Source organism: Bombus vosnesenskii, unplaced genomic scaffold (genome assembly GCF_011952255.1).
Source record: "Bombus vosnesenskii isolate JDL3184/JDL3185 unplaced genomic scaffold, Bvos_JDL3184-5_v1.1 scf7180000014527, whole genome shotgun sequence".
Classification (NCBI taxonomy): Eukaryota; Metazoa; Arthropoda; class Insecta; order Hymenoptera; family Apidae; genus Bombus; species Bombus vosnesenskii.
This window is the reverse complement of record NW_022883502.1, coordinates 9924-24067: the sequence shown is the minus strand read 5'-3', so window position 1 is coordinate 24067 and position 14144 is coordinate 9924. Positions and strand designations below refer to the sequence as shown.

The window sequence follows — 14144 nt, the reverse complement described above, 5'->3', positions numbered from 1 at the left end:
AACGGCGACATTGTTTTGCTCGGAGTTTGATTATTAATACAATATGTGTGTGTCCTACGATATTGATGCTCCGAGGCAAAACAACAATAAGATTTGAATTTATTAGCGTGCCGCTACAGCCATCTCAGTTTTACCAACATTTAAAAAATCTCTCCAGCCTCACGCTGTGGAGGAACCGATTACCCGCCCGCATCAGGCGTATCCTTGCCGCAGTCGACGACTCGGACTCAGGAAGGTTATTGCGACAAGTGAATCTGATCGCTAAAGAATTCAAAGAAGATTATCAGCGCACCGCCCGAATAACAGCTGTAATGAACCCACCAGCGCAAAACGCTGGAACATACGACCCGATGGCCGCCGCAATCAACGTTGAGCGAGCGAATGTCACAGATGCAGGCACAGATAGATGCGCTGAGCATCACTAATCATCGTCGATCACGGCCACGATCACGCTCGCGTTTGCGATACCACCGATGTTCGCGCTGCCGAGATCTGCCGCGGCAAGACGGCCTTTGTTTCTACCATGCAACGTTCGGAGCTCAACTTACCTGTTCATGTATGCGGTTTCTACCGCAATGGAACACGCTCGATCTTCTCATCTTTTACGTATTTTTTGAAAATATGGCGGGTAAAATTATCAGTTTCAGAGTATCAGTTTGCTAGACGTTCTAAAATATTGGTAAATACTGTTAATCACTTTCTCCAAGTTGATTTGCACAGATATCGCCTGATATATTTTGTGAACACATCAGTGACTGTGGAAAAATGTTTGTATCCTCTCCGGTCTTTTCTAGTTGTTCCATATGGTCTAGAAGAAGGGCTTGAAACAGCAGACTACGTCCCTTTGTACAATGTATCCAATAAATACAATGTAAGTGGCCCTCTTGTTTCCCATTAATCGGTGAAAATCCAGTGTAACGTAAACAAACCACATAAATAAACTAGAGTCGTTACAATCGAAAATACTAAAAAACAATAGTCAACGCCCCATAGTATGTCAGAAAAAAGGATATACGCAAAAACTTAAAACTACCAAAGGTTAAAGAAGAAGTCGGGAGATACCCAAAAAAATACAACATAGCCATCCACATGTTAATTAGCGATAAAGTTAGAAAAAATTACCGAATATCCAGCTGGACAAATTCTAAAGTGCTAATTAAATAAAAAAAATATATTGGTTTGTTTGTCCTTTTGTTTCTTTGGATATCTGTAACATCAACTGCATTTGCCCTTTTTTCTTTTCTTTGAAGTATTGTTCACTATCATGTATACAATATTTGGAATTTGGAACGCTACTTGATGCGAATTCGCAACTAAATAGCGATTGGTCAGATTCAACCAATCGGTTGATACAGCGAACTTGAGTTCGAGAATGAGTTAATGTGGAGGTAAATTGAATATATCGAGTGTTAATATGGTTTGATACCTTATTTGATACTTTTAGTATACACGAAGAGTTTGACGTTCTGATCACAACGGTTGTACGATTTTGTTGAGATTAAATACGATGTAGTATCACATAAACGATACGGCGCTCTGATGAAGACTGTCGTGGGGTGTTCTTGCTCCTCCCACGAGCAGCTTCGTCTCCTCCGTACATCCTGACTTCCCGTCCCTGATTTTTTTCTGGTTTACCTGTACTCTCTTAGATGCATATCTCCTCTGGTATTGCCAGTTGTTTACCTTTGTTCTGACCCATCGAGCACCTAGGATGTTTTTTAGCCTCTTAATGAGATCCGCATCATAAGGTCTACAGCTCGGGGAGGCAGGCACTTTCCCAAAAAAAGGGGATCTGTCGTTCGAGTTATAAACTGACGGCCACTCAAAATCTCGAACACTATTGTTCAATAAGCCAATGCAGAGGCCAACGACGTAAACGCAGACGAGTACTTTCTATTTAATGAATAACTCACCCTGATTCTTCTTTCATTGGGGAGTTTCTGAAAACAGTTGTAATCGGAGTAGGGTGTTTCCAACGGTATCTGATAATTTCGGAGCCAATTGAATCTGGACAGGGTGCAGGTTCCATGTCATCAGTTCTAACTCCCCAAAGAGTAATTAATATCTTCTTCATAATAAAAGTTTGTAATCCTCTAAGTCTTGCTCGTTTGGATTTAGCACTTGGTGCTTCATAATGGCATACCACATGTTCATAGTGATTTGATTATATCTGTAAATAGTAATGTTTTGTTTGACATATTTTTAATTAGGATGTGTGCCATGGTAGCTATCAGATTGTGTCAAGTACAGCTTGAGCTTTCATTCCAAGTTGACGTATGTGTTATTTCTAGGTAAGTTGTTTGTTCCAAGTTATTCCCAAATATACCATTTTATTCTTGAGTGGAAGAGATTCATAAGAGGTAAACTATATTTGCCAATTCTTAGTTGTATTAATTTTTTAATCATTGTTTTGTTTTTTATGCTTGTAGTAGAAGATTATAACTCCTATGAAAGGTTGTTGCATTCTCCTTTAGTTTTATATGTTTCAGACAAGCTGGCACACTTCCGTTTTCTCTTAATGCTTCACGTACATCTTTTTTTCTTCAAATATTAGGTTGTCCGAAAAGTTTCTTTCGTTTTATAAGGAAATAATAGATGCACAATGTTTTTTGTTTCACATTAGTTTATTGAATTATGCACGAACATAATAATAGAGATGTAACGAAATGGATCATGCCTAATTTAATAAAATAGTACAAGAGAGGAATTGTTGTTCATCTATTATCACCTTATGAAACGAAAGAAACTTTTCGGACAATCTGATAATTCCTCTGCAATTTGTACACTGTTATAATAATTGTCCGTGTTATCTATGTGCTCGAAATTTATAAATGGTTACAATTAAAGGGAAAGCGGACCTTCTCTTTACAGATGGCTTCACAGATGGCATATGGCAATCTTCTTACGGCGGTTCTCCACATCAGCAAAATAGGAACAATGGCCATTCGTTCGATGCATTCGTCGATGGTTTTTCCCAACTTGCTGATAGAAAATCGACTATTATAACGCAAGTGGGTATATAAAATTATCGTACGCATCTTTATATGCATACATCGAACAGCTAGACTAATAGGAAGCTGTGCATACTGTACACGCTTGCTTGTTTCATTTACACAACCATATTCCTCTTTTCTCTTATTTCCTCTTTCATTGACAAACCAGAAAGTCGATCATAATAATACAACTATTATACGTAACAAACATCGCTAACCGAACATCATTGATCGTGGTCTAAATTTGCGATTAAATACAGATTTAAATATGTTCATTCGTTCGTTATGTAAACTAATAAAGTTAAGTAACAAAATGGATTTATGATAAATTTCTCTCGTATTTCTAAAGTAGGTTCACAATACATTGTTTCGCGTTTCGAAACGATGAATATGTAAAACGGTGTAAGAATTATTGATTGTTAGAATTATCCGATTGTATCTCGTATTTGATCGTGAATTTCCGTACTTTATAAAATGAAATGTAACAATGTATTAAATCTAGTCGGAAAATAAATGGCAGAGTCAGAAATATCGGCAAGTCGAATGACGAATTACTTCGTTTGCTGTTATGAGTGGATAGGAGGCTACTTAGGGCGAATACTGGCATTGTCGTGTTGTCGTCCCTTGATACGGCCATCATGCTTTCCTTGGAATTTGTTGCGCCATGCTGATCCCATTTTTTCCTAATCATTAGTCGGTTGAAAGAATATTCTTTATCCCATCTACTCCACCAATACTGTTTATACGGATAAAACTCGCCTCAATTGCTATCAGTTTAGTGGATAATTCTTCGTATGCGAGTGACGTGTTCCCTACCATCAAAATCCCGAACAACGCTTATTTAAGTACTTACGAGATAAGTTAGTGGGAAAGTTATTTGGAAGAATATTTCACAGGATATAATTTTTGAGATATGTGTAATTTTGTGTGTTACACACAAATTAGCCGCGTAATAGTGACACATATATGTGAGTATGAGTGTGTGTGGGAGGATGTGCGTGCGCAGCGTCTCGTAGAACAAAAGAACGGAGAAAATGATGGTGAGACAAAAAGAGTACTGAGACCCGTTCAGTGTGTACCTACGAATATCTTGTAAATCACATATTAAATAAATATGAAACTATTTTAATATCATTTCTACGTGTAATGTGAGTGTTGCTATACGTTTATTTCGGCGACTAAGATCCACAATTCTCAACAATAATAAGACTATTAAACTGTTATAAAAGTAATATAGAAACATGGTTTATTTAAAAATTATTTTCAATGTAATGTTTTGTCCATGATGAAGTATTTACTTCTAGAAAAAATCTATATCTTTTTCTTTTGTATACTCGTGACCTGGACACCGCTGTTACGGTGAGAATAGAACTTAGTGAAGCAAAAAAGTTAATGAAAAGGAGAGGTCCATATTATTGTGTCCTTGAATATAAATGTTGTTTTTGGGTCACAAGGTCTAGAAACAAAAGAGCTATAAGTAGACCTTTATTGCTGTTTCTTGTAACTTTCAGCTAGAGTTACACACCAAGGTTAATTTTTTGGTAATGTCCTTTGCTGTCAATGTATCAACCTGCTCCCTATTATATTTTATTATACTGTATCACTGCTAGAGTGAGGATCTGGATCAGCATATACTATACCTCTACTTCAGCTTACTTCAATATATATTTCTATTATAAATTTATCCATGCGTTCCTCTATCAGATAACTTCAACAGTCCAGAAGCACTTTTTCGGATGACAATATTATGATATCTACGTTAAATAGAAGATTTCATTACATAAGCAGTCAGCCTTAATAATTTCATAACTAATAATTCTCTAAATTTTCTGATGTTTGTATTCTTCTTTGTCGTAGTCTTATAAACTGTTAAAGTGTTTTTCTGTAATTCCCAAAAGAAGCTCAATGACAAGTTTCCGTTTGAGTGCTTTTCTGATTGTAGTGGCATAAGAAACCGCTTAATTCGAATAACCTATACTACACTTTATTGTATGCAAGAACAGCTAGTGGTTTCAATTTTCCAGATGATTATTGGCTCGTAAAAGCAGCATGAATGTTATAAAAGCAGCATAATGTAAATTAATATATACATTAAATTCTAAAAAAATGCAATAATTTGTTTGGATAATACCTCTCCTGTTTTTTAAATAAATCAGTGCATAGTGTACCTCACAGATTGATAGAAGCAATAAAAAATAAGGGAACATCCACTAAATATTAAATAAAAGGATAACAAAATTAACATTGAATTTATATTGTTTCACAGCCAAAAACACAATTTTAAGAGAAAATTTAATTTTTTCCAGAAAGAAGACAATTTTTGTTTGTTCTATCTTCAGATTTGTTTTATATTATAATATGAAATTATACAAACGATCCTTTCAACTTTTGTTTTAGTATCATAAAAAATTTGAATATAGGGTTGAGTTTATAATTATTCGCAGCAGTATATATGGTAACTAATAGAAGTGTAAAAAGGTGTATAAAAGTGAGAAAAATATAACTAGCAGAAGAGTTTGAAAACGTGTCAACAAGTATCTATGAATCAGAGTTATTTTGTTATGAAAGATATGGGCACACGATAACTCACTTATTATTAGCTTTACTTATGTTTTGAAATATTAATTTATACTTAAATAAAAAAAAATATGCAAAAATATGCAGAAATATGCAGAAATATGCGAAACTTGATCTACATTATGTACGCTTTGAATATATTTTATATATGTTTTATATCCTTAAATACATAAAAAATTTACCAAATTAATTTTTATGTACATTTTGTGATAGACAAAAATTATACTATCACTACTGCACTAAAATAATATGTCGGAGATAAAAGGAAAACTTGAGCCTTCCCTTTGCAATTTTGAGGAAGCCTTCTAATGCTTTAGCCTAGATTTTATCATAACTGTAATTAAGCAATTGTCATTTGTAATTGTTTGATATTTGTGAAAGCGAAAGTGGGTTCGAGGTGACAATGGTCGCCGAACGTAGCCACGGTCACGGGATAAACGTTTTGCCTGACGGAGGTGTGGATCGGTTGTATTGTTCTCCCTAAAAATCACATAGAATTGTACTTTAGAGATGTCGATATAATGGGACACACGTTGTATTAGGAATCAATCTCCAGACAGAAACTGCCTAGTAACGGCGTTTGAATCTTTCTCGATGTTTCCAAAGAGTATACAACAAACTTTTGACAGAAATTGCCTAGCAACAACGATTGGAACCTTCTCGATGTTTCCAGCGAGCATATAACAAACAAATGCAGTCGTATAGCGAAAAAGATTTTCATCAGATATTCATTCGTGTGATCGCCTTGGAAAGTGATACATCGAGCAATTTACCGAGTGTCTCAGCAATTGTATTTTGTGTTTAAAATTATTCTACACATAGTAAAGAGTTATCCCGTTGACCGTGGATTCGTTTGAACCCCGGAACATTGTTAATAGCGTTAATTAAATTCATTATTCGTGAAACCTATCAATCGTTAATCTCATTATACGTTAAATTCATTATTCGTAAGACATATTATTCGCTCCTCTTATTGTTCGTTAAACCTATTAATCTTTAATCTAATTATTAGTTAAACTTATCGTTTGTTAATCTTATTATTTATTAAACTCATTATTCATAATATTTTGTAAAATCTTGTTTATTCGCGTAAATATATTCTGTTTCGTAAAACAATGGCTAATTATTCGTTCCTCTTATTGTTCGTTAAACTTATTAATCTTTAATCTAATTATTAGTTAAACTTATCGTTTGTTAATCTTATTATTTATTAAACTCATTATTCATAATATTTTGTAAAATCTTGTTTATTCGCGTAAATATATCCTCTGTTTCGTAAAACAATGGCTAATCCAAACGAAGGATCATTACGCGCCTTAAATCCTAATGATAACCCGACAAATATATAAATATTCAATTTTACTCATTTTACTGTACATAAAAAATTGTAAGCTGTAGAAGTCGTTTCATTTACGTTTCGTCTAAAAGAATAAATACTTGAGGATTTTCATAGGCAATTTTATGACATACACTTCCGAACACAAGAGACTGTTTTAGAATCAGGACATTAGTATTTCTGACGGCATCTTTCCAATAATTGTAATTGTTACGTCGCGTAACACTCTACCTAGCCCAGGCCACACACCGCGGGCAAGATGGCAACCAGATGTCTTCGGATACTCATTGCGTACCCTCAATAGCTTCAAGTACCTTCCATAAATCTCATAGATTTCCTAGAAAAGGTCCTTCAAACCAAACAAACGTCTGTTTCGGAAGAATTTCTAAAGACTATTGTCTACCACGGCTGGACAAGGGAAAGTTAGTTTTTCTCACGTATGATGCAACTTTCCTCCTATTACCCACTTTCCCTCGAGGGCGGTTAAAACCCTTCGTTTAACCAATTAACGACGAAGCCTATTCCCTCACTCTCTTAACTAACATCGGCACCAACAAATCCGATGGTCCCGTGCGCTAGACACACCCATCCTTAGCTTTCCTCCGACACAGCATCGTCTCCCAAGACAGTACTTTTTTTGCATCCTTCGAACGGTCAACATCCTTTAACCGGGTATACACACCCGCAGATCAGTCACTCACTCATCGGGTACATACGCACCAGCGTAACTGTCTTCGTTATAAGTTGTTGGAATAAACGGTGAAATATAACTTACTACTGTGTCATATTCATTTAACCACCTCTGTTATCTTAATCGAAACAGGGGAACGACTACTTCGCGGCGTCGATTCACCGAATCGTAGCGAGAATTTACGCCTCTCGCTGACGCGTTTTCCTCGCGACCGCGTCTCTCCGCGAACGGTCGTAACAGTAATAATGCATTTCATTTTCTATGTCCATCGTGTGCTCAATAGTCGAACGTGTTATAAACGCGAGCATTTCCGGAAGATCATTGGCAAAGTGTACTAGCCCTTTCGCTACGGGCGGCCTCTTCGGCGCGGCAATGCTACTGAACGTGCCGCCGTGCCAAAATAGTGCACGGTGTTCGAGAAAGGTCGTCAGTGTCACGGTGACCGTGGGAATGCAGCGAAAGGATAATTATATCTCATATACCTTAGACATCAAAACAGGAAAACCATTATATTATTATTCCTGCGAAAAATGTACAAATCGACGTGTTATGTAAGACACATAAAATCCTAGAAATTAGACAACCAAGCTTAATTAGCAGTAAAACCGGGTGCATAATCACATACGATCATAATATCATGAAAATAGGAGGATCGCGTAAAAATATCTCTTACGAGCCCAAATTTAAGAATAGTATATACAGCTTCGAAGAAACAGATGTTCCAATATTAGAGAAAATATTAGAAACAGCTCCAAAGATAACTCACGATTTTAACCGATATAAAGCCAACCTCGATGCATTACAAACACAAATCAGTACCCTTCAATTTGAGCGACGCATAAATTCACTGAAGGAATATGGCATATCCACACTACACATATTAGGAATCGTAGTCCTAGGATTAGGAACAATATATGTGTCGGAGATGAAAGAACACCGGAGCCTTTGGAATTTTTGATAATCCCGCAATATTGTAACCTAGAGTCTACTATAGCTGTAATTAAACAATTGTAGTTATTCAATCCGATTGTAATTGTTCGAGAGTTGTGATAATGAACTTGGGCTCGAGGCGACAGCCAGTCGCCGAACGCAGCCGCGGTCACGGCATGAACGCTTTGTATAACAAAGGTATGGAGTAATTCTATAGCTCTCCTTAAAAGAAATATTTGTGGCGGCACGCGACAGTAAACATTCCAACGGTTTCTGTCCCCTGGCTCGCCACACGCAGACCCTATTCTTCGAGCAAGATGATTGCCAGATGTCGATGCGTCTCCGCAGTACATGTTCGGCTAGCCTGAGGGCCCGTCATAAATCTTAGGATTTAGTCAACTAAAGTCCTTCAAACAGACAAACAGTCTTTGTCCCAACTACGGGAAGATAGGGGAGACCTATTTTTCAACGAGCGGCGTCCCCCACTAGCAACTTTCCTTCGAGGGCGGCTAGCATCTTTTTCTAACCACCGATATGGAGATTGACCAATTAGCAGCAAAGTCAATTTCCCTTACTTTCCGAACGTAGGATATCCCCGACGAATCCGATGATCTTCTAACGTCAATTCATATCAGAGACCAGGCCACACACCACGGACAGGATGGCACCCAGATGTCTGCATATCCTTCTCGCGCACCCTCAATAGTCTTAAGTGCCCACCAGGGGGCCTTGGCATTTTTATAGTTAAGGTCCTTCGGACCAAGCGAGTATTTCCTGTCTTAAATTTTCCTTTACGCTTATTGTCTATCACGTGTTAGCTTAGAAAGTTGGTTTCCTCCACATCTGGTATGTTCCGTTGGCAACTTTCTCGCGAGGGCGGCTAAAACCCTTCCTGGTCCACCAACCGTCCTATTATCCAGTCGGAGATGGTGTCTACTGCCCTCACTTCCTTAACCAAAATTGTCATGAACAAATCCGATAGTCCCGTGTCCTTAGACACACCCACCCCTAGCTTTCCTCAGACACAGTATCGTCAGTAAAACTTCACTTATTCTGTATCCTTGGAATAGTCAACATATCTATATCGGTCTCTACCCTTATAAGTCGCGTACTTAATGTATTGTTGTAACTAAGTCTTACATAACGTGGTTGGAGTGAATTGTGATTTATGTTAATTCAGTGCGTGTTACATTGTGATTGCTGAATTCATAATAAAGGTTGATTAAAACCAAGTAAATAGTTGTGTTACGACTCAGCTATATTTTATTTTCACCGACCAACCCAAAAATTACGTGACAATCTCGTGTCCTTAGACACACCCCATCATAGTTTTCCTCTGAGGTATCACCGGGACGGAAAGTCATTCTCTCCTGCGATCTCATTGACAAAAAGATTAACGCCTTACGGTCAGTGAATATTAACAAAGAATCCGACTTAGATTTTGTGAGTGCGTACGACTACCATCCTGTTATCCGCGAATTCGTTATCGAACCTAAGACCATTGTCACTAGCGTCGCGAGTGTGTAATCATTGTGAGTTTGTGTCAACTCTGTAACATTTTTGTGTGTCAATAAATGTAACTTCACTGCAAGAAAATGGATAGCTTCAGTGAAGAATCCTTACCTGCCCCAAGCCCCCGCCACGAGGACGACTCGGGCCCAGATTCGGATTTTGACTCGACATATATAATTACATAGTCCATAGACTTCGCCAAGTCCTCAACATCCTGCCCATATACCGTCCGAAAGTATCCAATCGTTGTCCATAAACTCGCCAAGTCGTCAACAAATAAGCCGATCAGATGATAGTATAAATACAGTAATATTGTGCTATCTACAGTTCACTTGTCTATCTAACGCCTGCATTCTGCTAAAGACCCGATGATGCGCGCCCAAACGCCACCATATAGATAAATACAAAACAATATATACTAAATATGAACAATAAGGAATAAACAATAAAATAAATCAATAATGTAAATAAAAATAAATAGTCACGTAGGCAGATGAATAAATAACCAACAAAGAATAAATAAATAAATGCATAAATGTACAATAATAAATAATAACTAAAAAATAAACAATAAGTAAGTAAATAAATAACTTAAAATAATAGATAATAAATAAATAAAACAAATAAAACAATACTAGTTGATAAATACAAAATTATAAATAAATAAAATAAAATAAAAGAATAAATAAAATAAATAAAAATATTAAAATATTAAAGCGGTGCATTAAATCCATCCGCTACATACTCCAACCTACTAATCGCCACGTAACTTCTACAGCCTCCTCATTACACGGCACACCATTACTTATTTATTTGTGGAGGATAGGTCTGTTCTGGTGTAGCGAAATAACGAAGACAAATTATTGCCGTCGCAATCCGTTAAATATATTTTCAATTGAATAATCAATTACGGACAAATTGCGAGTCCGCTGGTACAATTTTGAGTTACGGAATAAATACCCCTTAAATACTCAGAGAGACTTCGTAGATCACTGCGATGCTTGTTAATGCATCAAAATGCTTCGACTCTGTTCGATGAATTCTGTCGCTCGTGATTGCGTCTGTTTATTCATACTGGTCAGGAGACAGCCGGAAAATTTGAACTCGACTGCGTTTGACGATTGTAAGTAGCAGCGACATTGTTTTGGTCGGAGTTCATTACTCCTTACAATACTTGAGACTTTTTTTTTATTAACGCGGAGGAAATCCGCACGGACACCAGGTCGCTTCTGAGGAAAAGCGGCATGGTAGTGCCGGACTCCAACCGACTAAAACCTCCACGATCACCGTCCCGGCTGCGATTGAAAGGGGCCCGGAAACCGGTGTGAGCGATACACCGCCCCCCACCCCCGGTAGAGAACCGGGCTGCTTTGCGGCTCCGGGGCGCTGAGCTATTGCCAGCGCCTAAGTTTGCACCCCACCGGGGGGCGCGGCGGACTTAGCGCGCCTCACTGAAGCGCGTCCATGGCCTCTGCCGCGCCCTCGCCGGTCAATCCTCTCAGGGTGAGAGTTCCGCACCCTCACCCTCTCCGCGGCCTCTTTTCGAAGCATAACTTGCTCACAGAATGAGGTCACGGCCCTCCTCCTTCTCTCGCTTACCAACAATGCCTCGAGGATCGTCGGCGGCGAGAGTCCAGTTTCCGCGATGAGGTCAAGGCGCGGCCGCGCCCACGCCGGGCAGTATTCCAGCGTGTGTTGCGCCGAATCCACGCTCGCATCGCAGTGGTGGCAACGCGCGGCCGCCTCCGTCCCGATTCGGTGCAGATACTCACCGAAGCAGCCGTGTCCGGTGAGCACCTGCGTCACCCTGTACGTCAGAGGAAGTCCGCCGCCGTCCAACCAAAGGTCTCAGTTTGGAAGGACGGCCCCGTGGACCCCTTATCCCCGGTGCACCGGCTCTCGTGTCGAGGCTGGCGCGCCATCTGTCGAGCAAAGCTCGCTGAGCCCGAACCCTGACGTCGGCGCCCGCCGGGCCCACCTCGCCCAACACACCCCGAGTGTGGAAGTAAATCTCGCAACACCCTAGGGCCTGCAATTCGAAGGGTGGAAACCCGGGGAGCACCGCCGCTGCCGCCGCCGAAATGGTACGGAAGCCCCTCACTACCCTGATGGCCACCGTCCTGTGCAGCCTCCTGATCACTAGGAGCTTGCGACGATTGGTCATCAAGTCCTCTGCCCAGATCGGAGCTGCGTAGAGGAGCTTCGATCGCACCACACAGGCGTACAGCCGGCGCGCTCCTACGTCGGGCCCGCCCAGCCGAGGCAGCAAACGTCCTAAGGCGTTCGCCGTCGTCTCAACAGACGGCGCCAGGCACTCGAAGTGAGCGCTGAAGGTCCAGTGGCTGTCGAGGGTTAGGCCCAGATACTTCATGCTGGTTCCGACCCCGATCTCAGCCCCCTCCAACCTCAGGCAATAGCCCGCTGGAGGCGTCACGTGATCGGCCCTGCGGCAAAACCACATTGCCTCGGACTTCCCTGGGGACACCCTCAGTCCCAATTCCTTGATCTCGCCGACCACGCAGGCCACTGCCAACTCCGCCAGGCGGACGGTTCTACCCCATGCCGTGCCCCAGATCAGCACCAACGTGTCGTCGGCGTAGCACGTCAGTGTCGAGTTCGGAGGCATCGGTGTCCGAAGCACTGCGTCGTACGCGATGTTCCACAGCAATGGACCCAACACCGAACCTTGCGCGACCCCGCGGTGTACAGCCCTCCCGGTCACTCCTCCGCCCCGGACGGTATAGACGATACTCCGGTCCCCCAGAAACGCCCGGATCACACCCCGCAGGTACGCGGGCACCCGATGAAATTCGAGGGCCCGGCATATCCTGTCCCAGGGGATGCGGTTAAAGGCGTTGACCATGTCCAGCGACACGGCCAGCGCCACGTAACCATGTCGCTCGGCCCCCTCGACAAAGGAGCGGACGCTGGCGACAGCGTCGGTCGTAGACCGCCCTCTTCGAAAACCGAACTGACCGTCGTGCAGTCCGGGCTCACTCCGGGACAGATGCGACTCCAGGCGGGCAGCCACCACTCTCTCCAGCAGCTTGCCCACCTCGTCCAAAAGGCACACCGGTCGAAAGGCGGAAGGCGAGTCCGGGGAGCGCCTTGGCTTTGGCAGCAGGACCATCCGCCCCTCCTTCCACGACGCGGGGAATTCACCCCGAGACAGGCATCCGTCGAACAGACGTATTAGTCTCGGGGCCAAGACGCCGGCGACGTCCTTTCACAGGCGGGCCGGGACTCCATCGGGACCCGGAGCTTTCCGCGCTCCCATCCTCCCGACGGCCCCGGCCAGTTCTTCCTCGGTGACCTTCAATCCCGGGCTCCACCTTCCCGCGGAGGCACGTGGTTCTTCTTCTGGCGGTTGAAGCTCCTGCTCCTCCTCTTCGGTAAGGCTGCCATCTCCCTCGTTCGCTACTCCAAGGAACAAGGTGCCGACAACCTCGTCCAGGAATCGAGGGTCCATGCTCTCCGTCAAGGGAGGCGCCCATGGACGGAGTTTGTTCAATACCAGTTTGTAAGCGCGCCTCCAGGGGTCAGAATTGAGGCTGGCCAGAAGCTCGCCCCAGGCCCGCCACTTCGCCTCCTTCATGGCTCGTTGGAGGAGCCTTCGCGCTTCGCTGTAGGCCTCGTACAGACGAGCCACCGTGTCTTCGTCCACCCGCCGCCTACGGCGGGATCTGGTGTACCGACGCGGGCGTGGATGCATGTCTCGCGGAGACGAGCTATCTCCTCGGACCACCAGTACACAGCGCCGGCGCGGCGAGGGGGTTCCCGACCGCGGCATACACGAATCGCAGATCGCGTGCATGTCGCGCCTCAGCCGGGTCGCTCCCGCTTCCACGTCCTCGTCGGTCCTAGATTCTTCGAACCAAGCGACGGCTATAGCGGCCGCCGCCATGAAGTCCTCGTCACGGCGGGTCACCGCCCACCGCGGGAATCTTCTTCTCCTTCCCGGTGGGCTGATGGGCCACCCAACGAACGTTCGCCCATCACGTCGCCAACCGCCACCTCCATGAAGATGTAGAGGTGGTCCGAGGGGGTCTCCTCCGGGGAGACCTCCCAACCGGAAACACGGCGGGATGCGGCAGGGTTTGCCCAT

The 14144-nt window shown here is 42.5% G+C and overlaps 1 protein-coding gene across 1 annotated transcript; it reads right to left on the bottom strand.

The window, feature by feature from the left end:
* Window positions 1-13265: 13265 nt before the first annotated feature.
* LOC117239988 lies at window positions 13266-14144 on the bottom strand. The gene has a single exon (XM_033505812.1). The coding sequence runs from the start codon at window positions 14142-14144 to the stop codon at window positions 13266-13268; it is 879 nt and encodes a 292-aa protein (XP_033361703.1).